Source organism: Tinamus guttatus, unplaced genomic scaffold (assembly GCF_059628265.1).
Source record: "Tinamus guttatus ecotype Peru unplaced genomic scaffold, ASM5962826v1 Tinamus_guttatus_pri_ptg000172l, whole genome shotgun sequence".
Taxonomy (NCBI): Eukaryota; Metazoa; Chordata; class Aves; order Tinamiformes; family Tinamidae; genus Tinamus; species Tinamus guttatus.
This window is the reverse complement of record NW_028288706.1, coordinates 255,433-282,203: the sequence shown is the minus strand read 5'-3', so window position 1 is coordinate 282,203 and position 26,771 is coordinate 255,433. Positions and strand designations below refer to the sequence as shown.

The 26,771-nt window shown below is 43.0% G+C and overlaps 2 protein-coding genes across 4 annotated transcripts in view; both read right to left on the bottom strand.

Moving 5' to 3' along the window:
• The window catches only part of CPPED1 (calcineurin like phosphoesterase domain containing 1), a 74,693-nt gene that overhangs the window by 22,331 nt on the left and 25,591 nt on the right, over positions 1-26,771 (bottom strand). For all 3 annotated transcript variants that reach the window (XM_088522995.1, XM_088522997.1, XM_088522994.1), the window contains one exon: positions 20,201-20,419. In XM_088522995.1, the coding sequence (XP_088379121.1) occupies positions 20,201-20,354 (154 nt within the window). In that variant the 5' untranslated portion in view covers positions 20,355-20,419. The remainder of the gene's footprint in view (positions 1-20,200; positions 20,420-26,771) is intronic.
• LOC148594962 (uncharacterized) lies at positions 1,346-10,719 on the bottom strand. Its single transcript, XM_088523214.1, has 2 exons — positions 9,868-10,719; positions 1,346-1,408 (listed from the first exon to the last, which is right to left on the bottom strand). The coding sequence occupies exons 1-2, from the start codon at positions 10,717-10,719 to the stop codon at positions 1,346-1,348; spliced, it is 915 nt and encodes a 304-aa protein (XP_088379340.1).

Sequence of the window (26,771 nt, the reverse complement as noted above, 5' to 3'; positions counted from 1 at the left end):
AAGGACTATGCATGAGAGTTTTAGAACTTCTTGAAGCCATCACAATATTTATAGTTTCATATTGAGAAGTTACCAAGATTAACAGCTCTTTGAAATACTAGTCCCTTGAGTTTAATAAAATTGTCCTTCTGTTAGACTGAGAAGTTCTTTCAATGAAAGGTTGTGAATACATAAAAAGAAGTGTATTTATCCTGATGCCCAGGGCATTGTCTACCATTATGGAGACACCTCTGCTATCAGAAAAAACATGCCATGAAAAGACAGTTGATACCAAGCAGCGTCAGTGACCAACAGGCCATTTCCCCCTTAAAACGCGCTCTCCCGGCACCTGTGTGTGTCTGCCCAGCGATCCTGCCGGCTGTGCCGCGGCCGCACAGGCGGTGACACGGGAACAGCCGCGCACAACAGCCGGCAGCGCACCCCGGCTCCAGCCATACCCATCAAAACGCACTATTACACAACATGGGGTAACTCGTATAAGCGGTAGCGGTTTAGAAAAGGCAGACTTAGTTCAGCCTGATTGACTGAGTCAAAATTACGTGGACTACATCTTCCAAAGCCAAGAAAACAACAGAGGCGGCACAAATTTTAACAGTGATCCATTAACAGCGAGCCAGATGGCTCTGTGGAGGGCTGCCACGTGCACACATTCCCACAGCTTCGCAGACATGAGACGAACCGCTAAGCCTGAGAACAGCACAAATCAACCTAAAACTCCCTGGGCTGAGAAAGAAGCCAGAAGAGAATCTGTAATGGGACTTTGAGAGATTTAATTTGTACTTGAACGTGGAAGAAAAGCTACTTCTGCTTCTCTCTATATATTTACATACATAAAATTTCACCGAGCACATTGGCACAGTATATGGTTTGATTTAGTAAGAATTCAAATATTCTCATATCTCAGAGAATTTCATAGAGACAGATTGTGAAAGTCGGCAGGACTTGTTGGCTCCACTGTGGACCAGAGCACAAGCAAAACGCGTGCATCCTTGCCCAAGACAAGCATTCCCATCCCACCACACTGCGGCTTCCTCCCAACAGGAGATGACACGATACTGCGGAACAGATATCCCCCATGCATGGAGAGCATCTCATGCTTCCCTGCCCTTGGGCTGATAGAGCAAATTGAATTTCACACTAAGCAGCTCAGAGGCTGTGAGGGCTCTATTAGGTTTTACTAGAATCAGATAATTACTATAAAATGTTCATCTATGCATCCATAGTGACATTTCTTAAAACAGGTATTATTAGATGTTAACAAACATTGTCCTACCTACTCAGTTACTTAGACAATATTAACTAACAATAGCATAAGGCCTTGGAGAAAAAGAAAAAAATAAGAAAGTTAAGAATCCTTTGGTTTGGGATCCGTGAGGCCGAGCGCATCAAACACGGTGATATCTTGCAACTGCAGGAGAAACGCACTCAATGTGTTAACTTATGTTACACTCATTTATTGGCAGCAAATTAGATCAAATTTAAATATTGCTCGTTATTTCAGGTGCAGAAAAAACATTCATCATATTTATAAAAAGTACACCCAGTATTCCACAAATACAGTATTTACATACAGCCAGATTCAGTGTAAACTTTTCAACTCCACTATTTTTACCAGTACCTAAATGTTGGCCTGTGATTTTTCTACTTCGCAGTCCATTACCAATCTCCAGTGACAAAGCCAAGGGAATTGGGATTTAGCTTACGAATCATTCTGCTGAAAATGCGTGTGCCAGAACAGAGCACAGCTGGCTCCCCACAGCTGTGCAAGGCTGCAGAGTGAGAAAAAAATAAACTCGTTTCTGTTAGGAAACAGCCAGCTCAGACAGGAGTAAAGGTGACGTGCACGCTGTCCTTTTGTAGAGCTGCAACCATATTTTAAGCATTGTATCTGTAGATACAATTTCTTTTAACCTGCTATACATATACTTGCTATTCAGACAATTCCAATGTAGCAGCATTTTCTGATAAAAATAAAATTACATAAAATATCTGCTCCTATATATGTTTTCCTCAAGGGCAGATAGAGCAGCTTTATCCAGAACGTTTTTTGTTTTTAATTAATGTTTCTCTGGCAAAATATTTCACTTAATGATAGTTCAAAAGCAGTAATAAAAGCAGTTCTCAACCAGATTTACTCTGATAAATCTCTTTTTGAGATATTAAGCATTATCAAACTTTTCTTTATAGAATATCTTGCTAATCCAGTATATACATTAAAAACTTCTACGGGACCTGACCTATTTCTGTCTTTATTTGATTCCCAAACGTATCAACAGCATCTTGCACATTTGCAGTTGGGTTTCAGCACTACGTTCGTATCAATTCTTGTGTGCAAAACCCGCTAGTAACAACACAGGGCTCCAAATTTTGACCAACTCGGTAACTGAGATGCAGGCAGGACAGTGATGAAGCACAGCCACGGCAGCCGGCCTGCTCCACAGCTCTCGGGTCCAGAACTCTCTGACCGGGTCCTTTTGGATAACCCATACCGCGAGGAATGCAATTTTAATACAAAAGTTTACTCTGAAGATGTTTGATGTTGCACTGGATTTTTCACTTAGCAGAGTGAAACACCTGCTCTGAGCCTTCTTCCATTATAAGGCTTATTGGTTGGTTACTAAAATATGGCAGAGAAATTAAAACACAGAACTACTGAAAATGAACAAGTCTGTGCATTAAATTTCTGAGAAAGATTTGCTGAAGAGGAGGAAACAGCTTCATATGCAAATAACTGCTGGCTTTATTAAATATAACATCTACTTTAATAACATGAAACATCTACTTCAATATTACTTTAACAATCTTTTTCAGAAAATAGTGAACCCAAAACTGAAAGGCACCTAAAGCTTTCTGGAAGATACCAGTTTCAGCTCTTACTGGTATCAATATTCACTGACCCTTCCTGGTCAAGTCCAAGACTGCTCTGTAAGGAAGAGTTCAAAATATTCCCAACAGCAACGTACCCCTATTAGTGAAGAGAAAAAGAACAACCTAGGTTTAAACTGTATTGCTTTGACTAGAAACATTTGCTATAGCAGGCACTTTCTGCTTGATTTAGGAAACTGAATGAGTTGGAGTTTTGTTAGTTACCCTCTAAGGCAGATGCTGGAGCCCATGCTTTGAGATTTCTCATCTATAAAAACCACAGTTTTGAAGAAAGTCATCTTCACGTCTTTCATATTTAACAGAAATATGAGAATTATCCTGATTTACAGGCAGTTGTTGCACATCAAATCTTGGAATGGGAAAGGAACTCAGGGTAACCCAGTTAGTAACTCTCTCAGGAGAAAGAATGCTTAAAAATGTTACCATGATTATAAACAGAAATGAAACCACACCACTATGCGGACAACAGAGCTATCAACTTTGATGTTCCTCAATTGCGAAGTTGTATATTCTGGATATAAATAACTTCACTCTCGACAGTGTACGTGTCAGAGTTTATAAGAGGTACTGATTGTATGAAGCCAGTATGTCCAACTCATCTGGCATCCTGATCATCAAATTGTCAAGCAGAGCTCACATACAGAAGTACTGATTTGAAAATCATGTCCCCTAATTGCTGCCTAAATATGAACTTAGAATGCTAATATATATACCTGCTTTTGAAATCTTAGTGCATGTAGTCACCTCTGTTATTATATGAAAAACAACCGTGCAGATGGAACACAACATTACAGAACGGGCTACACAATTTTCAGGACACACAATGACAGTGATTTTATTTGCTGTTCACATATAGCATACAGTAATGCCCCCAAAGCTGTAGTTAATCAAATGGAGTTGATCTGCCGTAGAGGTTTACTGAGGAGGTAGTGTTAGAGAGGAGAAATGTGCAGAATTAGCAGGGGAGAAAAGCCCCTCCGAGGTGAACACGCACTGGTGCTATGTACATGGGCTTGGACACCCGGCTGGCAGCTCAAAGCTGCTCCCTGGATTCTCATCCCACCTTCTTTTCCTGGCAGTAGGGATGTATGTTGGACTGGAGGGCAACTGTTGCTACACTGGTTTTCTTTTTAGGACATTTAAGTTTTACATCCAAATACAGGCGGAAAACACAGTTACCTCAACTACGCTGTAGGCATTTACACTCAAAGAATCTCCTTTAGTTGCATCCTAGCCTTATCTAACACAACAGCTGTGACTGTGACACTGTTTCCTACCTGGAATTCTTATTGTCCTTACAGGCCCAAACATACATTGCGCTGCACAATAAAAAGATGAAAACACGTTGACAGGCAATACTGGCCCTAAACTGAAAGGGGAGACGGGCAGCAAGCAAACCAAGGGCCAAGAGAAAAACATTATCGATAGGACTGCGCCTCTGTAAAGGCCTCCCACTTCCAAAGGAGACATTTCTGAAAGCACACACACTTCACCACGCGTTGCAGATGCAAACGTCGTGACCAGCTCCACGTCACCCTGCCCGCCACCTCATGCACGTCAGGCTTAGGTCAGCACCGGCGGGTTAAACAAAACCTCTCCTGGGCAAAATGTCGGTTGAGAGGCTGGTCTGACCCAGTGGTAGCCACGGAGATTATTTTTAAACACTACACATTCTGCTTTATGAAGAGCATCCTTTCACACTCAGATTCTTAACACTAGATTAATTCATAACAACCCTTTGCACAAATGTTAATATAATGTCAATGCTGGTAACACACACCCACGTTTCTTATTACTATAGCTCTGAGATTGGGCAGCTTTGTTTAAACTTGACAGCTTCAGTTTAATTCTCCCCAGATACCTTCTGTTCACTAAGCTGTAACTGGTCTGTGTCTGAAAAAATATCAATTTATGTCATTTTTACTGCAGAGTACCACAGTCATAAATTGAGAATTTGAAATGTATTTCTGGATGTATGCAAATGGAAGAACACATGAGAATATATATTGGCACATGAAAACAAGGATGATGTTTATTCTACCGGAGAAACAACTGACGCATATGTCTAAAAATTGTCTGAAAGTTAAGGAAACATTTTTAGTAGTAGACTACAAGAAGTTAATGAGATCTTATATTTAGCCTAGATACAAAATTTATACTGCAGTCATATGTTCCATTGGCTTCAGACCCCTTTGCTACAGTACTGCAACCACCTCCACCACAGAACTGCAAGGTGCTGTGGCTACTTCAACAAAAACACTTAAAAACGCATCTAGACTACGGGAGACTGACGTGTAATTGCCTCTTTGGCCAATAAAAGCCTGAACCCATATCATCTACTCCTCCCCCTCCACTCCTGATCTGTATGCTGCTCTGGTGCATGCTTTTACTCTCCTCTTGTCCTGGTTCATTTTGTATAATATATTTGAGCAGCTGGAGTGATAAGATGTGAATAGTTCTGCAGGAAGGAAATTTTACGTCCTAAATGAGGGACTTGGGACTTGTTCTCTTCCCCCATTACTCTGGGTTCATTCAACAAAGTACAAAATCGAATTGTTCACAGTTCCAGAAGGAAAAGCGAGTTACGAGCCATCAAGCTCTGCAAGGCAGAAGTCAGCCAGATACAGAACCCGACAGCCACCCCGGGGCTGGGAGGGACAGGGATGGGGCAGGACTTCACTCGTGGGAAACGAGCCCCAAGAACCAGGTCTGCCTTTTTCATGACCACCGGTAAGGCCCAAGAGGCACAAAGCAGCTCCAGAAAAAAGCAGCTCCAGATTCCAGAAAAGACGACCCCCTTAGAGCTTCCTTCCCTCCCCACAACCTTTTTTTTTTTTTTTTTTTTTTTTTTAGGAGAAATGCAAGATAGGCAATTCAAGGAAGCCAAGAAAAAAAACACAGATGAAAAGAGGTTGAAAAGAGTAAGACCATTTAAATATTTGATCAGCTATAAAAAGAATAACAGTCTAGAAAAAAGGAACACAAAACAACGACAAAATCCACAGGCTTTAGAAACCAATAAAAAGCATGAATGGGCAAAGTCACCTATTTGGATGCAGAACCACTTCAAGTCAGAACTAAAGACAAGTAATTGCTTCTGAAGCTAATATGAGAAATGAGACTATAGGCAGATTTATTAAAGAAAGTGCCATTATAATTAATTCACCAGGTATGTCAGAAGAACAGAGACAAGGGAGTTTTTGTATCAGAACTGAGTTCATTTCAAATACCATGACTTAGTCTTCTTCCATGATTTACACAGTTGTCTAGGTTGATTTGGTCTACGCAATGAATATAAGAAAAGTGGAACAGGGGCATCCTGTAGAGAAAATGCCTCTGAAATAGCAGATACAAGTGACGTGAACATCCTCCTTCCCGCCCTTCAGGCAAACACAGGAATTCTGAGGGGGATCTGGGAAGCCCATAACGCTTAAGGCTCTTCTAAGCATCAGGGTCTGGTTCCACTCACATCAGCAAGAGAGGAACATTCCTTCACCAGAACCAAATTTGTTTCAGAAATGTGTTAAAAATGAGGATAACATATTGAAAACTCTTAATTAAGCCATTTAATAAGGCAAGACAGAGGTGCAGGAAAAAAATGGAAATTTTTACTACTTGGGCTTAACTGACTGGAAAGGCTGGTATCAGAATACTTAGCATATAATGACCTGGGCAGGAAAAAGTGTGTATTAGAGATTAATGCTTTCACTTAACCAAACAAATTAGTACAAGTATTCACAGTGTATCTGAAGTGCCATAATACTTCCCAATTGTGGAGCTTTTGATTTCTTCTAATTAACATATACATATAAATGAATCAATCTGAAACTGCAAGCACAAACATTACTTGCTCACTGATCCATTATTACACTGCTAACAGATGAAGCTTAATCGAGTTCTACCACTTTTTTGATTATACACATTATTAGACAAGACTCGTTTCATTTAGTCTCTAAACAGCTACATTTTATTACAGTCAGAGCTACGTAAAGTTTGCAGGCGACGCTGTCTTACTTGTTCTTTCACCCAAGTAAGCAGAGCAATTAATGAAAAATAATTAAACACCTGGCTTAAATCTACACCACATGAAGGACTTTGCTGGATAAAATTAATGTCTATCAAGTTACTGACAGCAGTAGCATCATTAGAAAAAAAGTAATTTTAACAATTTCCTCCAAAAGAATTTAGCCATAAAAAAGAAAAAGCTGCCAGAGTCTCAGGTTCACAAGTCAGTGTTTCTGTTTCTTCAATGGAATAACCTTGCAAAGAGCTGCAATCTCTGTTGTTGCAACTAAAGGTGTTGAAACGGAGACACTGCTTCCCAGGCACTAATCTATGCTGAAGTGAGGAGATGAAGAAGGAAGGAAATTGCTGCTATTCAAGTGAATTAGGAAAGGCAGGCAAGAAAGGAGGAGTAGGGGGCTGCCCTCTCCATGGGAGGGCAGCTTTAATGCACGGAGCGCTCCCATGGAGAGGGCAGAAGGTTAGCTGAGCTCGCGGGGCAGGATCAGAGGAGACAGCAGCCACAAAGGACAGGATTTTGCTACAGAGCAGGCATTTGGCGTGCAGAAGTGGATTCTTCTTTCAAGAGCTTGAGAGTCTCCACACGGCAGATCCTTGTTCCCTTAGGACACTAACGTTCCTGACCCCTGCTGGAAGCTACCCAGGAGGGAGGCCGGACAACCTCTTAACACGGAGGTGAGTGGGGCCAGTCGAGACCTGCTGTTGGAAACAGGGATGGGCTGAGCCCGGCAGGATGGGCTGCTCAGAACCGGTTCCTGACAGGAATGAGAAAAAAAAGTAGCGGATACCGGGCTCTAAGAAAGCAGGATTTGGCTTATTCAGGGAACCTGCAGATGTGATGCTAGGGGAGGCAGCTCTGAAAAGCAAAAGAGTTCAGGAGAGTTGACAGGTCTTCATGGACAGCCTCCTCCCAGCCCATAAAAGGTGCAGCCTGATCCATGCCAGGAAAATGGCTGGGCTATATGGGGAGCTCATGATCAAGCACCACAGCAAAAAGAAGAGGCAAGCAAAGAGAGACCTTCAAGGAGCAAGAGTGAAACATGGCCTGGGCACGCGGAGGTGGTGTCAGGAAGAATTGAAACTAGGAAGACATGACGGGCAACAAGAACAGGTTCTACTATTACATCAGTTATAAAGCAATAAACAAAGAAAATGTGGGCTCATTCCTGAATGGGCCAGCGAGCTAATCTCAGTGGGTGCAGGTAAAACTAAAGTACTCGGTGCTTCTTCATCTTTGTCTTTGCTAAAAGTTGCTCCCGAGGCTTTGTGCCTAGAGAGAGGGCGCAAGGAGCAAAGGAACTACCAGAAAGGGAAGCGGATTCAGCCATGCAGCTCTTGAAAAATTTCCAACAGAACAAGTCCATGAGACGAGACAGGCTGCACCCAAGGGTGGCGAGCGAGCTGGCAGATGGCACCGCGAGACGACGCTCTGTCACCCTCGGCAGGCCGCGGAGTTGGGGTGTTTCACTGCTGCTTCGCTTCACTTTCAAACTGCTTGGCTTTTGTTAGACTCAAAGAATAAGAGATCAGTTTACAACAACTGAAATGGAAGGTTTCAACTACATATGACACAGAGTACTTTTAGAAATATATTTCCGGGTTTTAGAAAAATGCAGCAAAACAAACATATTCAACAATATTTTGTGTTTTCAAGACTACCATTTTTGCCACACTAGGTTATGGCACACTAACTTAATGCACACAAATTATGTGGAAATAAAAGTCTTTACTATCACAGCACATAAGTATCTAACAAGCCCACAGAAATTATTCTTAGTAACAAAGCTGCAGTATAAGGAAGGTATTGCTTAAAATTCATCATTAAGTACCACAATATTAGTGTTACCAGGAATAGATATCCTATTCTTGATTATGTAATCAAGAAAAACTTTTGAAAATAATATTCAGAGTACAAACTACTTTTAATCAGCAGCTAAATACCAAGATACTGACACTGATTACTTCTTTCCTTTAATGACATCTGTAATGGAGTCCAAGTGCTCTGCTTGATTGCTTCCTTGCTGATCAGGATTCTATTCATCACTTGGAGCTGCTGGAGTTCGGAGGTCTCTTGGAGCTCCTTTTCTGAAGGTTTCAGCACTGCTGCAGCTAAAAAGCTACAGTGCAGACTTTGAAACAGTCACCCTTTCACATAGCTCTCCATGACAAAACATATTAAGAGACAGGGAAATGCTTCGTTGTGGGTTTATTTTTCCCTTTTTTTTTTTTTTTGATAAGCATCGATTGGAAAGCAATGCAATGCAAGAAACCCTACAGACATCAGCCAATGGATAGTAAAACGTAAAGGAACTCCACTTGACAGTAGCAGTCATCAACAAAAACATGTCACGGTTACAGTTGCTGCATAGTTATTAACAATGATTTTAATCAGTTTTAATATAGCTGGAGCTTGCTAGTTGTAGCAGCTTGGAGCGGGTCAGGAATGCCAGACAGCAACTTCATAGAAGCTGGAACTGACTTCGTTTATTCCGCGTTACGTATCACAATATATAGCAATTAGCATAGCAACATCTCGGCAGAGCATCAGTAATTGGTTACAAGCATTAATGTGCTAACATATCATAGGTTGCTAAGCCGTATCCAAGCGTCTAACCGCAAGATTTAAAAACAGCATCTCAGTCCTAGGAACTTCCTCAAGTACAGGAGACACTTCCTTAAAAGTTGTTTACCGAAATTCAGTGATTCTGCATGTCAGCCTTTTCAGTCCAGGTTAAGGACGGTCAGAGGCACCCCCCTGTACAATGTCCCCCTACATTTCCCCCTTTTTCTTTAGATCAAATGTCCCCGAGAAGCAAGCCAACCTTGAGGTGTCAGATTCGGATTACGTGACAAGGCATTTAACAAACGTGATATTAAAGCGCGTAAACAGGTCCAAGTGATCATTAAACCAACTACAAGCAACAGTCCCCATAGTAACAACATTAGTAGCGATTTTACCAACGATTTCATCCCTCCCCCGATTCCAAACAAGTCAGTTAACCCATCGAGTCCGAAAAACCCAACATCTTTTGTTACTTTCTCCGTATGTTTGATCAAGTCGTGGAGTTGTCGATGTATAGCTGCTGAGTGATCTTGCAGGTCCATGCAGCACATTCCGTCAAAGTCCTGACACCCATGCCCGTGAGCAAGTAGCAGGAAATCAATAGCGGCACGGTTTTGCAGTACAGCGTGTTGTACCTGGGTTAAATCATCTGACAACTCACTAAGCACAATACTGGTTGCGTTTGCCTGCTTAACTGCCCAGCATGCAAGACGTTCAATGTTCCTGTGAGCTCGGGCAGCTGACACTCCCGGCACAAAAAAGGAGGCAAAAATTATTTCCCAATCATTCCATAAACTAACATCATCATTGCAATCACTACCTACAGTAACCTTTGTACTCCTTCGTCGCCTAACTGCTATTTTCCGGCTCCCAGGAGGCCCATGTGGCCATATCATACTAAGGTGACCGATTGTGCAAGGTCCTCCCATAGGCTGGGCTGGAATGCCAGCCCAGGCTCGATTTCCGCATATAAGAAAATATCCGGGAGGAAGTTTACGAGGCAGGGCATTACCTTTAACCTCAGGGACGGACCCGGCACACCAGTTTTCCCAACTTAAACTATTGCCAATCGGATCTACGGGGGTGGTATTATTAGATAAACGCATTGGCCAAGGCAGTGGCACTGCCTCGGCGCTGGTATCTAAGAAAGCACAAGCAGTAGCATTAAGAGAATCTAGCAATTCTAACTCCTGTGGCGGGTTATCCAGATCCTGCTGGCCGTTAACCCACCACTCGAACTGCGACATCACGACAGACATATTCTTATAGTCACACCATTTGCTATTTGCATTCTTACAACTGTCATCATAGTGAGCCGCAAAAACCGCAGCTTCACTGTCATGAAGTGGGACCCCTACCAGACAGGTCACAAAAGGTGTGCTGGGTGTCGCTAAGCTAGCACAAAATTGTGTCGTATTTAGCTCTCTGGCTAATGTTACCCATATATTTTGCCGAGGGTCGAACAGCCGTGGGTGGAGTACCGAAGCCTCCCACTCACAGACACTAAGGCCCGCGAGAATCAGTACCAGAAATGTTTTCATCTTGCGTGGATGGCGTCGGCCCCTCCGCTACCTTTGTCCACCTGCTGGGCACCCACAGGGGACCTGAAATGGTAGAAACACACATGTAACCCCTGCCGAGGAACAGCACCTCAGCAGGACCCTCCCAGATTCCAGTTTTCGGGTTTCGAAATCGCACCCACATTCTGGTTTCCACGGGAGGAACACACTGCGTGTGTTTGACAATAGGGGGCACTTCCTCCGTACCAAAAATACACAGATGATTTAACACAAAGAGAACAACAGAAAGGCGCTCTTTTGGGTCAGAAATGTCTTCAAATTTTCCCAGATACTCTTTCAAGGTTCGATGGGCTCGTTCTACCACTGCTTGTCCTGTAGGGGAGTGCGGAATACCCGTACTGTGCTCCACCCCCCAGGTATCACAGAAATGACGGAGTGTCTGACTAATATACGCAGGGCCATTGTCAGTCTTAATCTTTTCAGGTACCCCCAAGACTGCAAAGCATGTTAACAAATGCTTTTTTACGTGTATGGCCTTCTCTCCAGGCTGTGCCGTTGCCCATATGACCTTAGAAAAGGTATCCACACAAACATGGACATATTTCAATCTTCCAAAGCTGGACACATGAGTGACGTCCATTTGCCACAGCTCTAAGGCCCTCAGTCCTCTCGGATTGACCCCGATACCCAATCCTGGACCATGGTGGCTACACTGTGGGCACGCCTGCACAATTCCCCGTGCATCTTCCAATGATACCCCAAACTGCCTTGCCAAACCCTTAGCGTTAGTATGCAACATTCCATGACCCACTCTTGCCGCTTCAAACCGATTGAATGGTCCCATCCGAGGGGCTACACTCACCAACCTATCTGCTCGGGCATTCCCTTCCCCTAGGCCTAGTTCCCATGTGTGACTACGGATATGTATCACGCAGTAAGACTCAGTCCTCATCATAATCGCCTTCCTTAATTGAAGGAACAACTTTCCCAATCGCTGATCCTCCATGGCCTTAATCAAGGCACCTTCTATTCGGTCTACCACTCCTGCTACGTATAAGGAGTCAGTGACCACATTCAAGGGTACCGACACCCACTTGGTGAAGGCCCAAACTACTGCTTTCAATTCCAAGGTTTGAAGGGAATCCTTCTCCTCCGCGGATAAAGTCTGAGACTCCCATCGATCTCCATCCTGCCAGGTAATTGCAGCCAAGCGCGATTTTTTACCTGCATCTGTGAAAGCCGTTACCGCATCTGGCAATGGTCGCTTGGATCGCTTAGGGCGTTCGACCCAATCATAACTGTTTAACAAGTGACCGATTTTCCCCGACACTGGGCGCGATATTATGTCCCCTGAAAAATCCAACAACGCCAACTGCAGAGCTGTCGAGTGCCTAATTGCCCACTCTAAATCTCCCTTTTGTATCGGTAGACCTATCATGTTCGGTTCTTCCCCTGCAATCGCTACGACCCGATCCCTACCTTTCCGAATTAGAGATCCCAGAATCTCAAAGGGTGTCGCAATAGCTGTTTTTGGACGCACTGCAGGGAATACCCATTCTAGCACCGATACCTGCGTCTCTCCCCCTTTTTCTTTAATGAGCTGACTAATTACAGCAGCGTAACTAGTCGGCCCCTTTAACAGTAGTAAGGTTATACCGAGGTCCAACCTCCGGCGGTAGGCTAACCGCTGAGACAAGACCTGGGAGAGATTCTGAAGGCACTGTTGTTGCTGCTCTGTCAGGCTGATTGGCGTCGCTGGGTCAGTACCTTTTAGTAAAGGCACTAATGGTGCAATCTCATCATTGCTAATACCTAGGACAGACCGTACCCATTGCAAATCCCCCATAAAGGTTTGCACATCAGACAACGTGCGCAGGCTCACTTTCAATTCTACTTTCTGTGGCCTAATGGTAGCCTCTGATATAAGCCAACCCAAGTACTTCCAAGGCTGAGTACGTTGTACCTTTTCAGGTGCAATTTGCAACCCTCGCTCCCGAAGGGCCTTTGAAATTACTTCCTCCTCTTTTACCGTAATAGGTTCTGCTCGTGCAAAAAGGATATCATCCATATAATGATAGATCAATGTATGTGGCCACTGTGTACGCAATGGCTGCAGGGCCGCGGCCACAAACAATTGACACATTGTTGGACTGTTCTTCATTCCTTGGGGTAACACTACCCACTGATAACGCCTAGCAGGTGCTGCCCTATTTATGGATGGTAGCGTAAATGCAAAGCGGACGGAGTCCTGGGCCTGCAGCGGAATGGTATAGAAACAATCTTTTAAGTCAATTATCAACAAGTACCAACTTTCCGGGATCATAGAAGGAGAAGGCAGGCCGGGCTGTAAAGCCCCCATCGCCTGCATCTGTTGATTAACTGCACGAAGATCATGAAGTAACCTCCACTTCCCTGACTTCTTAGGAATAACAAAGATTGGTGTATTCCATGGGCTAGTGGAGGGCACCAAATGACCCGCCTTTAACTGTTCCTCTACTAACTCTTCCGCTATTTGCAGCCTCTCCTTCGTTAGCGGCCACTGCTCCACCCAGACAGGGTCTTCTGTTATCCAGGTGATAGCAACGGGCTGCTCAACAGTAGCCGCTAAGGAAAACCCTGTCTTGACGCAGTTGAGAGAACCACTCCTAGCTGAGCCATGCACTCCCTGCCAATCAACATTTGAATAGGAGCAGGCAACGGCAGGATAGACACGTGAGTGCTGACCACTTGATCATCTATTGTAAGCTGTACAGGGTAAACACTTTCCTCTGTTTGTTGAACCCCGCCTACACCTCCAATGCACGCTGCGGCTATCCTTTTTGGCCAATGCCGTGGCCAACACTCGCTTGAGACGATGGTGCAATCTGCACCGGTGTCCATCAACCCTTGACAGCACACGCTTTGGCCCCGGAAACTCATTGCACCTTCACTAATGGCCTATGTTTCATGTTTAGAGTTAAGAGGGCTTGTCCTCCTGTGGACCCAAAACCTTTTTGCTTCCGTGGCGGCAATGAAGCTGCTTGGGGATTAATAGCCCCTAACAAATTCTGCAAAGGAACTAATTGAGCCAATTTACTACCTTTAGCAATAGTTACCGGTGGGGTCAATGTGTATACCACCATTTCAATTACCCCTTCCGAATCCGAATCAATAATCCCAGGTATTACAAAAATACCAGACATTCCCGCCGAAGATCGACCCAATATCAACCCCCCAATTCTTTTCCCTGACCAAGGTAAGCCTTTAAACTGGGAAGGAATTCGCACGGGGGAGGCATCTTGTAGACAGATGCTTACTGCGGCTGCCAGGTCAATGCCCAGGCTTCCCCTTGTGGCAGGCAGCCAGAGCTCCCCCCCTGCACCATTGTTCTCCTCGCGCGGGCAGGGTTCGCGCTCACATTCCCGTTTCCCGAAAAGACAGTACCAGGGGCTGATCGGCACGCCTTTTGGGAATGAGTGTCTGTCTGACATCGGGGGCACCAAACACGCCCTTCATCACAATTCTTCCGAATATGTCCTCGACGACCACACCGGAAGCACTTAGGGCCATCATCACTTGGCCGTTTCCTCTGTCCCTTTCCCACAAGGGGTTGCAGTGCCGCCGCTAACACTCGGGTCGCTTGCGCCTGCTGAGCGGCTGAATCAAGCAATGCCTGCTCTACCCGAGTCCCTAAAAATGCTCCTGGGTTTCCCACACCCCGACGAACGATCTCTTCAAGCATCTCCTCAAGGGACACTCCCTGAGGCAATGTCACCAGCACATCCCTAGTTCGTTTATTAGCATTCTCAACTGCTAAGGACTGCGCCATAAGCCTCCTAGTTCTTTCATCTAGCGCATCCATCTCCTCTAAAGCTTTAAGCAAACGATCCACAAACTCACCAAAGGGCTCGTTCACACCCTGTTTAACATTTACAAAAGACGGCCCCTTCTTTTCCTCTGGTAAAGACATAAATGCTGATAAGGCGGTCTGTGTCACGAGCCTCAAAAGAATAGGAGGATACTGCATCTGCACCCCCACATCCGCGAAGTTTCCCTGTCCTATGACCGTTTCGGGCCGTAAATTAAACAATGGGTCATTCTGCCCCCGCGGCACAGCGCATTCACGTGCCGCGTGAGCTGCCCACTGTCTTTCCCATAACAGTAACTGACCCGGTGTCAAAATTAATTTTGCGATTTGTTGACAATCACTAGGAAGAAGCATATCGCTGTTAAAAATGTAGGATAGCATTTGTCTGGAGGGCTCGCCTTTGATCCCCCAACGCACGACCGTATCCCTTAATTGGCTCAAAATTTTCCAATCAAATGGATCCCATTTACCCGCTGCCCCCCCTTGACCATCCGGCTCAAAGGTTACCGGGCACGCTACCCTCATAGCCGGCTCCCATTGACCCTCCAGAATCGCATCCCTGATAACCCCAGACCAACGCGAAGAGGAAACCCGCGGACCCGAACGCCCCTCGGAAGCCCCAGACCACCCCCCATCTGTTGCTCGCCCATCTGCCTGAGCTTGAACCAGTTCTCTAGAGGCTTCTCGGAACAGTTTATCAGAGGGTCGGTCCCGGCTTCGCTCCGGCGGTCGCTCCTGTGGTCTATTCCCAGCTGCCCCTGCCGGGGGTGGTGGCGCCGACGGCTGGTCTGGCGATTCGGGAGTCGCGGTCGGCTGGTCTGGCAATTCGGGAGTCGGGGTCGATCCGGCTGGCACAGGTTCCGGTGGTAAAGGTGGTGGCTCCGAGGGACGCTGAGATTGCGACGACCCGCCTCCGAGAACGCTGTCAATCAACTCCTTGGCGGTGCTCTTTGGGACTGCAGTAGCGCCTCGTCCAAGGGGGCCCTTCTGCACTGCCAATCCCTCGGGAGACGATTCCTCCCCTTGCAGCATCTGCGTCGCAGCTGCTACCATTTTCTTTTCAGCCTGCATACACTTGAGCTGATTCGCCACCTCGCGCCAAGTTTGACCCAGTTCTTTGGCAGTTTTGTTGCCCTCCAGAGTGGCTTCCCATAATGAGTCCCCTATCTCACGCCACTCTGTTATACTAAAAACAAGTTGTGGCTCCTTTAAATGTCCTTTCCCCCTTGCCCACTTAATCAACTCATACAGCTTCTTCGTGCTCACTGCTGCCTCCCTTTTTGCTAATAACTCCAGCAGCAGTTGTTCAGCAGCTTCTCGCTCCATGTACACGTGCACTGGGAATTCTGCTTCTAGCCGTTACCCCACGCCGTCTTCCCGTGTGCGCATTCACGGCCGGCTTACCCGCTCCGGTCCACCTTCTTGGTCGGATCACTCGGCTGCACCCATACGTCGTCCTCCGGAATCCCGCACCGTTGTGCCAAGTTCCTGTACCGGACCCTGTTCTGGTCCCTGTTCGGGCGCCACTTGTTGCAGCTTGGAGCGGGTCAGGAATGCCAGACAGCAACTTCATAGAAGCTGGAACTGACTTCGTTTATTCCGCGTTACGTATCACAATATATAGCAATTAGCATAGCAACATCTCGGCAGAGCATCAGTAATTGGTTACAAGCATTAATGTGCTAACATATCATAGGTTGCTAAGCCGTATCCAAGCGTCTAACCGCAAGATTTAAAAACAGCATCTCAGTCCTAGGAACTTCCTCAAGTACAGGAGACACTTCCTTAAAAGTTGTTTACCGAAATTCAGTGATTCTGCATGTCAGCCTTTTCAGTCCAGGTTAAGGACGGTCAGAGGCACCCCCCTGTACAATGTCCCCCTACAGCTAGTTATTTAAAAAGCTATCATCAATTTGAGATATTAAGGTAAGTATAAGCCCAATTAATTATTATTAAATCTAAATCAATGGCTTGTTGCATGTCATCTCTGATTTTTGCCTAATGAAAAAAGAAGAGTTTTTAATCTTCTTAATCCTTCCTTTTCTTGAACTAACATGGTAAGGGCATTGACATAGCAATTAAGAGAGACTCCACTGAGGAGGTACACGGAATGACTGCAGCACCATACTGCTATAAACATGCTTTACCAAGATCTAAACCTCCTTGGTCAGAGCATACTGAAATTAATCCAGGAAAAGAAATACTAGTACTGTTTTTCACTCCTACAAATAGTTATTCCTACAAATCCTTATGCCTTCAAGAAATCTGAAAAGCTATTGGCTGTAAAAGTTCTCATATTCTTTGTTTCTCTTTGTACTTGAGAAGTATGAAATCTCAAGCACAGTATTAGGACAAGAATGAGTGCAGAGAGACTTGTGCCAGTGATACTGCCATATAACAGACCCTTTTCACCAGGAGGGCAGAAACACATTAGTATTTCATTAAGAAAAGGAAGTTAAGAGTTCATTTGTTCATAACAAGGAAATTACCTTAATGCCTACAATTTAGCATGGAACGTGGCAGAAAACTAGAAAATGTGACTGTTGTTCCAAGACTTCCAAAAATTATCACTGCAAGAAACATGGGAAGGTTGCAATTCTAACATCAGGGGATTTCCATTTGATGATGTATATGCAACAAGTAAGTTCTTATGGAGCCAACATCTTGGTTTCTCAATGCCAAGTGTCTCAAACAAAAACAGCTATTAACCAGCCAGACCAAAGAAACCATTGATAAATATCTTGATGAGGAATTTTAAAAACAAGGTGCAAGTTGCCTCACTTTAGAATATATTTGCTTTGCATTGTATTTAACACTTTTGTTTTGAAGGTGTTTTCTTCCATGGGCTAAGTGAAAAAAAAAGGTACAAAAAATTGTCTTGAAAAGCTCAATATGTCAATTCTTCCAAAACATGCAAAAAGTTTAATTTAAAGCACTGTTTCATTATTTTCAAATTCTTTTTAACCACCTTATTTGGAGCTCTCTTCCATAAAGTACTTTTCTGCCTTGGGGCCTGTACCTCCCTCCTCATATTCCGCCCTGCCGCCCTGGGCAGCTGGCTGGAGCGCGGGGCCACAGCTACGTCCTCGCGGCAGAACCAGCCACTTCTACCTCAGTCTTTTTCGAGGGAAAGACAAAAGCCTGACTATAAAAATGTTTCTGGAGGTTTACCCACAGACAGCACAGCAAGTCATGTATAAAAACACAGAAGTAGAAGTGTATTGTAATTCTTCCAGGTGAGGATTCTTAAATTTCTTGTAGTAATGTATTTCCTTAACTATTTTACAACTACCTGAGACCTACAGAGACCTAAAGAATACAATTTTAAACCCAGCAATATTAAAACCTGAACAACTTATTGCTTACCCATAGTACTTGCAAATTACAAGCTACATTTACAGTGGGAAAATAAAAGATAGCAATGAACTGGTCCTTCCTGCAGTTCATTAGAAATTGCTATAGGCTGCTTCAAATATTTATACAATGCACAGCAAATGCATCACAAGGAATGCAAGTGATCTCAGCAGCACAATCTGTTCGGTTCCTTTTACATGTTTGTTAGTAAAATATGATAATGTTTTTATTCTAACAGATTTGTATTTAAAATATTACAGAAATATCAGACATAGACTGGTAAAAGGCATAATAATGACTAGAGAAATCCGTAACAAAAAAAAAAGTTTGCAACACTCAAGTTTATATATTTGCATACTCATTTATTGCACCAGCCATTAAATACTCAGTAGAAGCCAGAAATTTACTCAAGCTCTCTGTAGTTGGCACTCTGTTAACTGAAAATGCCTTCTAATAATATTTAAGGTCAATACAGACAAAAGTATTCAGACAGAACTCTCCATTGTTTTGAGAGCTCTTGATAAATATTCAAGAGAAAATGAATTTTACTTAAATTCTTGGATTACTTAATTTCATTTGTGAAAAATTCCTTCTCAATAGGATGCAGAACACTTACTACTTGCCCCGAGTTCCCCCCACCCACTTACAAGGGATTCTAAAAGCAACAACACATTTAGAACACTTGCACAAACTGGAAGAAGTGGGAGGCAAGATGCTTCTCTGGAAGAAATTAGCTTATGATTCTGGCTGAGCTGGTTTGAACCGACACTTGCAAAATTAATGGATGAAGAAAACCAATAGAGTACAAACATGTAGATATATAATACGATGAACCTACCGAGGTTGCAGACAACAAATTCCAGTAAAGTTAAATTCTGTGTGTTTTATATTGTTCTATCCCTAAACCTGTTCTGGTCTATAAATAATGCCAGTGAGTTTGAGTCACAGCTAAGGTTTCAAAATTCATTTTTTGAGAAAGAAGGAATTACTGAAAGTCTCTGTCAGACTCAAAACCTTACTGTGCAAACAAGAACGGGGAAGCACAATATTGGGTGCAAGTGAAGTGCAAAGCAACGTGTAAAGCAAAGCACAGAAGACACTATGTTAACAAGTCTGCTTGATAGATCCCTGTACTGTCAACTCCATTGCTAAAGCTGTTTGCAGGTCTGCTTGTTATCAAAGCTGAGAAAGAAAAGATATTTCCCTTATACATACTTCAGAGACCACCTGCCAACTGGTAACTGCTAAGATCATTGTTTTATTCACTCCCAATAAGATCTTTTATTTAAAGTGGAAGGTGAGAGATCTTTCTGTCCTATATTTGGGATAGGAAAGCTTGTTACCTGTATCACAAGTTAAACAGAGATTTTGACTGACAATAAAGAAATGCAATATGGGTCAGTTTTACAGTTTTAAGTGAAAAACTTTGTAACATACCTTCCTACATGCTCTGCTGTTTTTCCTCTCTCAGTACACAGAAATACACAAATCTGAGTTCTACAGTAACAGGGCAGAATGCTACAAGTTGAATTTTACAATTTGCTGACTTTCTGCATTTTAGGAATTCAAATATTGCAGTGGTTGAATTTAAATAGCTGAATTCAGACAATTCTCTGAGCTCTATTCAATTTTGGCACTCAAAAAGCCATAGCTATTTTTTTCTTAGCACTGTTTGCCCAATGGCTAGAGTGCCCATTTAGCTTCTGAAAGCAATTTGTTTAGAAGACAGAATTTTAATGTTTCCTCTTCGGACTTTTTTTTCAAAGACAATTTTCTCAGGTCACTAAAGAAACAGCTAACAAAAGTACACAGCTGAACTGAATGATACAGGAAGCCAAATGAAAGCAAAATACTCAAGAATAATTTGACAAGCATTTGTTTTCTCCAAACATGAAAACAGTGGAATATCAGATTCCATGAAAGAGTGTTGTGAAGCCAAATAAATGAAACAAACCTTGTTGCTAATCTGAACTGTATAGAAAATGGAGCCATTTCCAGTTGCCTTACCTGGCATTGCATGAACGAGATCTCCGCACAACACGAAGAACTTGGGCTTGGGGCTCAGCTTGTTGATGGCTTGCACTGCTTGCTCTGTTAATTTGATCTCTTCTCCCCACTCATCGCCTTCATTGCCACAGTCTCCAGTGGCCCAGGCTTTCATCAGCCCAAACTGAGGATCTGCTCCTTGGATGAAGTAGAAAGGCCCCTTCCATTCGAACTCCTCATCTAAACAAACAGAAATGAAGTGCTATGTAAGCTTAGAAAACGTGTAAGTGCATCTTCACTAAAATAAGCTGTAGCCACTTTAAAGGTATATAATGCTGTGAAAACAACAGAGCATGAATATAAAAGCTGGGGAACAAACCTCTCTGATGGCTAGCTGTATAAATGGAAGTATATTAATCTAATTATATCACGTATCAGTGAAAGTTTGACTTGAGGAAATGTGCAAGAAGAACACGGCAAATAGTGCTGCAAATTTCAAGACAAAGAACAACAACATATAACATTTGATTTTGGTTGATTCATGCAGGACTTCAATTATTGCTCAGCTAACAAATTAAAATACACACAACACATTCTATGGTGCTAGGAACCTCGTCCTTAAATTATTAAGGAGTTAAGGGCATTTTGTTCTTAAAAATCTTAGGGAGAAGTTAGATCCAACAAATTCTTTCAATTTAAAACTGAAGACAAACAGAACCAAGGACAGCAAAAAAAAATAAATCCCATTAACGACAGAATTAGCAGCAACAATTAAAATCTTAACAGAGACCCTCCATAATAACTTGACACTTATAACAAAAAGTTGGGAACTTAGAAGGAAATTTAACTCTGCAAAGGCAAAGGAAATAACAAAATTTCTGCAACTATTTTTTTCCACTGTTTCTCTGATACTGTAATAAAATGTGCCACAGAAAAAAACCTTGATTGGCAGGACTGTCTGCAAGCACATTAAAGAACACTGTGCAAATAAAGCTACATTTGGCTGCAAACTGTAAACACAAATGAGTATGCCACCTTGCAGACTGGTGCCTCAGTCCTCAACAGGAAAACAAACATGAGTGTACTGTGGTTTCCCCAGGTGTCTGAAGGCACCTACTTGCATCTTGAGTATTTTGGGTTTGGACAGCTGCACCTGGCTCCCACACTTCTCACCATGTCTGTGCTCACCTGTACTTTGCTTTACACTTTTACTGATATTTTTAACAGCATTTCAACTGTTAAAAAAATCACTGCCTACACCAATCCATAGTTTAATCTAAAGAAAAAAAAAGAAAATGGTGAATGATTTCAAATTCAAATATAATCCATAAATAAATTCATATATTATGTCAGTCCGATCTGAAACACAGTTTGAGTTAATACTAGATTAATCCCCTATTAACACCACATAACCGCATGCTATGTCCACAGTATGGATTTTCTTTTGGGTTCTTTTTTACAAAGTTAGGAGAAAGGGTCATTGTAAAGCTGACTCACTTGAATTTTAGCTTTCCTGGTTCCAGCCTGCCCTGTGCTTTGTAAGGAGGCAGGTGTGTTTAATTCAAGAAAAATCAGAAAACTTGGGTCAGAATTTGTCTCTTGCCCAGCGGACATAGCCAGGCTGGGGTTGGGTATGGAAGAACCACGAGAGGCAACGCCCAGGAGCTGCTGGTACCTGTATTGTGTTGCCATGACATCAATTCCCATTGCCAAACGTAGGATCCTGCATTTTATTTAATATAATATTCAATTTCTAAAGTTATTTATAATCAGTTAACACTGTCTATCAATTCATGCTAGCAATGCCTTGCTCTGAATAATACTCACATTTTATAGATGGAAACTTTTAGCCACTCATTAACTTTTAATTCTGAAATGAAATTAACTTTTCCAATGACGTACCTTATTCTACCCATGAGTTTTCAATAGAAGTCTTATGGAACTAGCTGAATGACAAAAAAATATTTAGGTTTTTATCTTGTGCCTTGCATGGAAAACGAAAAATATGACTGCAATAAAAAATCTAGCTTACATGCTTACATCAAAGGTATTGTTTGGGCAGAGAAATCAACTTAAAGTTTTTATGAGCTGTCATAAAAAGGAAGCCCGCATCAGAAATCTTTCACAAGCCATCTGAAAGAAAACTAAGAAAAGGAAGGTCTGAAAGAGCAGCTTGTTTTGGAGGAGCGGCACATGTGTGTAATGAGTGTCTCATTACATGGACACTCCGAGAAAACGCTGAAATGCCTCAAAACGCAGCAGGGGCTCTCAACACCTCTCCTTCTCCCAGCAACCCGGAAGACACGTTTTTTCATCAGTGTTGAGGAAATTTCTTATTTTGCACTAACATGAAACCAGTGATTTTACCACAGTGGCCTAGAATACAAAGGTGGTTTTGGTTTTTCTCCAGGAGCTGCTTGGAGAAGACAACTCATGCTGTTCTCAAGGAGGTGACCGTGCAGCTCCACGTCCCCAGGCCCACCAGCAGCACTGGACCGTGCCCCAGGCACAACGACGCGTCCCTCGCACTCCAACAGCGAGGCCTGGCGAGCAGACCATGCAGGACGTGAGCTGAAGCAAAGCAGCTTGCAAGGCAGGAGCAGGGACTCTTCAAATAGAAGCTTCACGGGCTTTTTTTCCTGCGCTAGTAGAGCGACTCTCAAGGTTTTAGTACCCGAAAGGCTCCCAGACTGTGCACAGACACATTCATGCGAGTAGGAGGGTGATGATCACGTGAGGCAAGGAGAAAGAGGGAGGGAGAGCAGATGAATCTGAAAAGAGAAGTTCAGTACACACATGCAAGAAGTGGCAGAAGAAAGGAGAAACAGAAGATGCAGGGGTGGAAGTGAAGAACAGCAGGGAGAAAAGGAAAGAGGAGGTGAAAAGAGAAAGAAATTGAAAATGATGTAGAGGGGTATGTGCTATATTCTCATTTAGAAATGAAAAACAAAGATGAAAAGGAACAAAATGAAGAGAAAAAGCAGAAACAACAGAAGAGATGCAGGAATTGGGACTGTGTAACATTTTACTAAAATGTTTAATTCACTGGTCTTGGTCAAGCAATTTAGCAAACAGCTACTCCTGCAGTAGATAATTTATCAAATAGTTACCAAAAAAAGGCAATGTATTTATAGCTTCTTTGCAGATGTTTGATCCAAACAACTAGAAAACCTATTTTTAAAAATCCCTAGAACTATTTACTTATGTTGGACACAATTCTGTGTAACACATTGTAGGTGACCCTGCATGTACTGGGGCGTTGGACTGGATGATCTCTAAAGGCTTCTGCCAACCTTAATGACTCTAAGATTCTATGATTCTATGTTGTACTTGCAGGTTTGATTAAGTGGGAATACAAGACTTCTGCAGCTAAACACGGAACAGCACCAGCACCAAACTTGCAGGTGCAGCGAGTCTTAAGCCCTGTTCTGAATCCTGCTGTTTCACGAGATAAGTTAACTGCTCTCCCCAGTCTGTCAGCAGACAACACTGCAGAAGGCTTCCCTTATACGTGCAAGTGAAAACATCAGTCCAGTCATACAGTTAAATTGTTGCAACTTGAGATATTTGGCTGATTTTGCTTAAAAACCAAGAGCAGACAGTGCGATTGCTCCAATATGGCATGGGAGTAGCAATGAGGAACAGAAGTCAGACCTTGTAGCACAGCTGGATCCACAAGTCTTTCACCTAGCAAGTGATTTGCCTACAACCCTTAGTCCGGGCTCGGACCATTACCCTCCAAAGTCCCGCACACCGCTCCTCCCTGGCCGACTGTTTGCCAGGATGCTCAAGCAGAACAGGTAGGTCCCCACGAGCCTCGCCTGCTCGTGTGCCAAGTCAGGGCCCGCAAAGAGCCGCCTGGCCCCCTTCCCTGGGCTTTCTCAGCAATCTCCCTCCCGAGGTGCTCATGCAGTGCCCAAATGAGGCAACCACGAACAGCGTTGGGCAGGAGGGACAGCTGTTCTCACAAAGATCATCTAGTCATGATCCACATCCTAGGTATCAGTCCCCGGAATTCCAATTAAATAGTACGGACAGCTGCCGTCCTCTCTTCCAAAGCAGCAATGGCTGTTCTGAGAGTGAGATCCAAAGTTCAGCTCTCGCTAGGAGTTTCAATTTTCCAGTCCATAGGTCAGGTCTATTTTTCAAGCTTTTAGATGAGCTAGAGTCATAGCAGATAAAGTGCATGCCAGGTAGATCAATAAAAGATTAGGATTCAATTAATAAATATTTTTTCTGCTTTCTACCTTGCATCACATGATTGAGCAGAACTGAGACTCTGCCAACTGAAAACTGGCTCCTCATCGCTGTGAGCACAGAGGCTGTTTGTGACCTTCTAAAATAAATAAGTAAATGCAAGTGCCAAGTAGGAATCAGCAGATTTCTCAGATAGAGCTGGTGCCTGGATTGTGCCCCAAGATGCAAGAATTACTAATTTACTTTCAAAGCAGTGGGTTACTCTTTCAGATTTTTAGTGTCAATCTGTAATGAATTTACAAAAGATTTTTAAAAAGATTTTAAAAAAATCAAGCAAATGCAACAGTCCCCAAATGCATTGCAACCTCCCATCCTGATACCTATTCAGCCAGTTCTCCCACAAAACCCCGGTATTTCTGAATGTACAAGATTTCTTCCTTTCTGCTCTGATATTGACTGCCTTAAAATGAGCTAAATGAAGAGCACAGATTCAGTTCTGCAGAAGACACCAAGGTCCTCATGAAGCCTTCGTCTCTCATGGAAGAATTGACTTGGATAGCAACAGAAACCTGGTCTCTCATACTGTGGGTCCTCACTCTCTCTCAGCAGCTTCTGTTAATATGCCTCTCCAGCATATTAAATATTTCTCAGTAGCAAGTCCCATTGTGCAGACAGAGTTAAGGCTGTTTTGAAACAGGCCCTCCGTCACCTCCTGCATCCAGCAGCAGAGTGCTTTAAGCAGCAGATGCTTGGGGCTGCGCCACGCTCAACTATTCTCTTTTGGGTGATTGTATTTGAACTTAATCATGGCATGCTGCAAAAGTTTTTTCTTAAAAAAAAAAAAAAAGCTACCTTAACCTACATGACTAAGAAGTTTCCATGGATATTATAGATGTCATTTAAAAAAAAGATCAAGCCCACACCCACTAATCAAAACACACACTCGTCAATATGGTATACAAATACACACACATAGTGCCTCCATGAGCTGACAAAGCAGAGCCGTCCCTCTTCACACATGTCACTCCACAAATCCTTGTCATACAGCTAACTGATATATGGACAGTCTCCAATTTTGAAGAAGTGATGGCTGTGGAATTGCTCTTGGAGCCACACAAAGCTCCCGTTCCAAATCCGCCTTGTTCCCGGGCCTCCTTAAGAGTCCTATCGTTGATTAGCACAGAAGTCCAACTCCAAAATATGCTGCTATGGCTCTGTTTCAACATTCAACTCTCTCTGCTCCAATGCAAGCCAAACTACACCGACAGGATCAATACAATGTATTTTTAGTAGTATAGGCTGAAAACTGGTTCCAGCTTCTAATTTTATCTAAGGATTATTCTATGAAGGGCCAAAGTAGGCAGCAGTAAATCACAGGGGAAAACCACTAGTATTTTGTGATCACACACAAAAAGCCACTGATGATCTACATGAGATTTAAGCCTTAACCTCATCCTTTCTGGAGGGCAATAACTGGTGTCTTGGTACAGCTTCCTATCTTCTACTTTTGCTTGTCCCTAATTTCCCCTTTGTTTTCTTCTCCCTTCCCTAAGCATCATGAATACACATAAATATATAAACACACACAGGTTGGTCTTGTAAACCACTCGAAGCAGACCTGTAACAACAGTGTTATAGTGGCAGGATTTTTAATAGCACACGCTGTGGTTTTGGGGTTCATTTTGTTTTTCTGTGAAGTTTTTCTGCCCTTTACCTTTTAAATATGATGTTTTTCTTTCTCTTAGCTCTGGAAAAGCTTTTTTTTTTTTTTTTTTAAAAAAAAGCAGTTTCACTAAGTCCTATGTAATTTCTTATTCAACATTAAAACATTATCAGTAAGACTTAAAAAATACTGCCATTATTGCTCGTATGTCCAAATACAAAAGCAGATCACAATCTCATGAAGCCTCCATTCTTTTTAGCCGTATTTTTCAGCCGTACCTTAGAAACTACCTCAGAAATAGCTAGAGGGATTCTGTAGCACAACCACGACAAGTTATTATGGGATGCAACAGAAAAAGAAAAAAAAAATTGAAACACATTTTTGAGAGCATAAAACATCTCTTGTAAGGAGTAATTACTGAGGAATGTCTTATATGTGACAAGGTAAAGGCCTAGAGAGTTGCTTGAAACCCACTTAAAAATTTGCCTAATTCATCTGACAGTTGGAGCCAACATTGGGGAAGGAACAGAGTAGCTAGCCAGCAGTTTTTGGCTTGTTCTCATCAGTGCAAAACCCGTATCAAAAATATTACTGTTGAAGAGCTTTAGAACAGTAATCATAATTTACCAAGATTAAACATTCATGTGAAAGCAAGGAAAGAGAAAAAAAATGACTGTAGCTGTATTTAGTTTCAAAGAGGGAATTACATGCAATTATGAAGCTTTTTACAAG